Genomic DNA, 795 nt, shown 5'->3' with positions numbered 1-795 from the left:
TCATAAGTTAGAGCCTTTTGGCTCTGTAGCCCTTGCAACCCTGGAGCCGTGCAGTGGGGTTTGCATCGCTGGGAATGAGGAGACCCCTCCCCAGTATTGTTGCCTGACTAATTAGTGTGTTTTTTTTTTTTTTAAGTACAATTTCCATTTTATTTTTCTCCAGAGAATAGTCTGTCTTCAGTCTTTAAGAACTCAGCTCCTTACATGGGCTTTGGTGGGGGACGTGGGGCAGCACCCGCAGGTCTAAATCGGGGTGGGGGTGTTCGGTCCTTGTGGGCTTCACGAGATCGATTCCTGACTACTTTGCTGTGAATTGCACAACTCACACAGTAATGTAGCTTCACATACAGCTTGGGAAGCACATAGGCATCGAAGACGCTCGCTTCAGAAATGTCCCTGACTGCTGCGGCCTCCACTATGTTTCGAATGACGAATTTCTTAATGGCCTTGTCCTTGGGCACGCATCGGGCACAGTTAGTGCAGCGAATAGGCTGCACGTGGCCGCGGCCCTTTTTGGCACGACCATTTTTCCTTCTTTTCTTTGTCATTTTGGAGGCACGGACAGGAGAGAGGACTAATCAGTGTTTTAAAAAATACATGAATCTGTTGGGAGCCCGAGGCGGGCAGATCACGAGGTCAGGAGATCTAGACCATCCTGGCTAACATGGTGAAACCCTGTCTCTACTAAAAATACAAATTAGCCAGGCGTGGCAGTGGGCACCTGTAGTCCAAGCTGCTGGGGAGGCTGAGGCAGGAGAATGGCGTGAACCTGGGAGACGGAGCTTGCAGTGAGCC

At 50.3% G+C, this 795-nt stretch overlaps 1 protein-coding gene across 1 annotated transcript; it reads right to left on the bottom strand.

Annotated features, from left to right (window-relative positions):
• Positions 1-131: 131 nt before the first annotated feature.
• LOC116465813 (small ribosomal subunit protein eS26-like) lies at positions 132-574 on the bottom strand. The gene has a single exon (XM_032148761.2). It carries the CDS (start codon positions 546-548, stop codon positions 201-203), a length of 348 nt encoding a protein of 115 aa, XP_032004652.1. The 5' UTR covers positions 549-574; the 3' UTR covers positions 132-200.
• Positions 575-795: the final 221 nt, after the last annotated feature.

Source organism: Hylobates moloch, unplaced genomic scaffold (assembly GCF_009828535.3).
Source record: "Hylobates moloch isolate HMO894 unplaced genomic scaffold, HMol_V3 SCAFFOLD_13137, whole genome shotgun sequence".
Classification (NCBI taxonomy): Eukaryota; Metazoa; Chordata; class Mammalia; order Primates; family Hylobatidae; genus Hylobates; species Hylobates moloch.
Note: the sequence above shows the minus strand (reverse complement) of the source record. Positions and strands in the feature narration are given on the sequence as shown.

Coding starts and splice junctions, on each gene's coding strand:
- LOC116465813 (XM_032148761.2), bottom strand. CDS start 548: ATGACAAAGAAAAGAAGGAAAAATGGTCGTGCCAAAAAGGGCCGCGGC.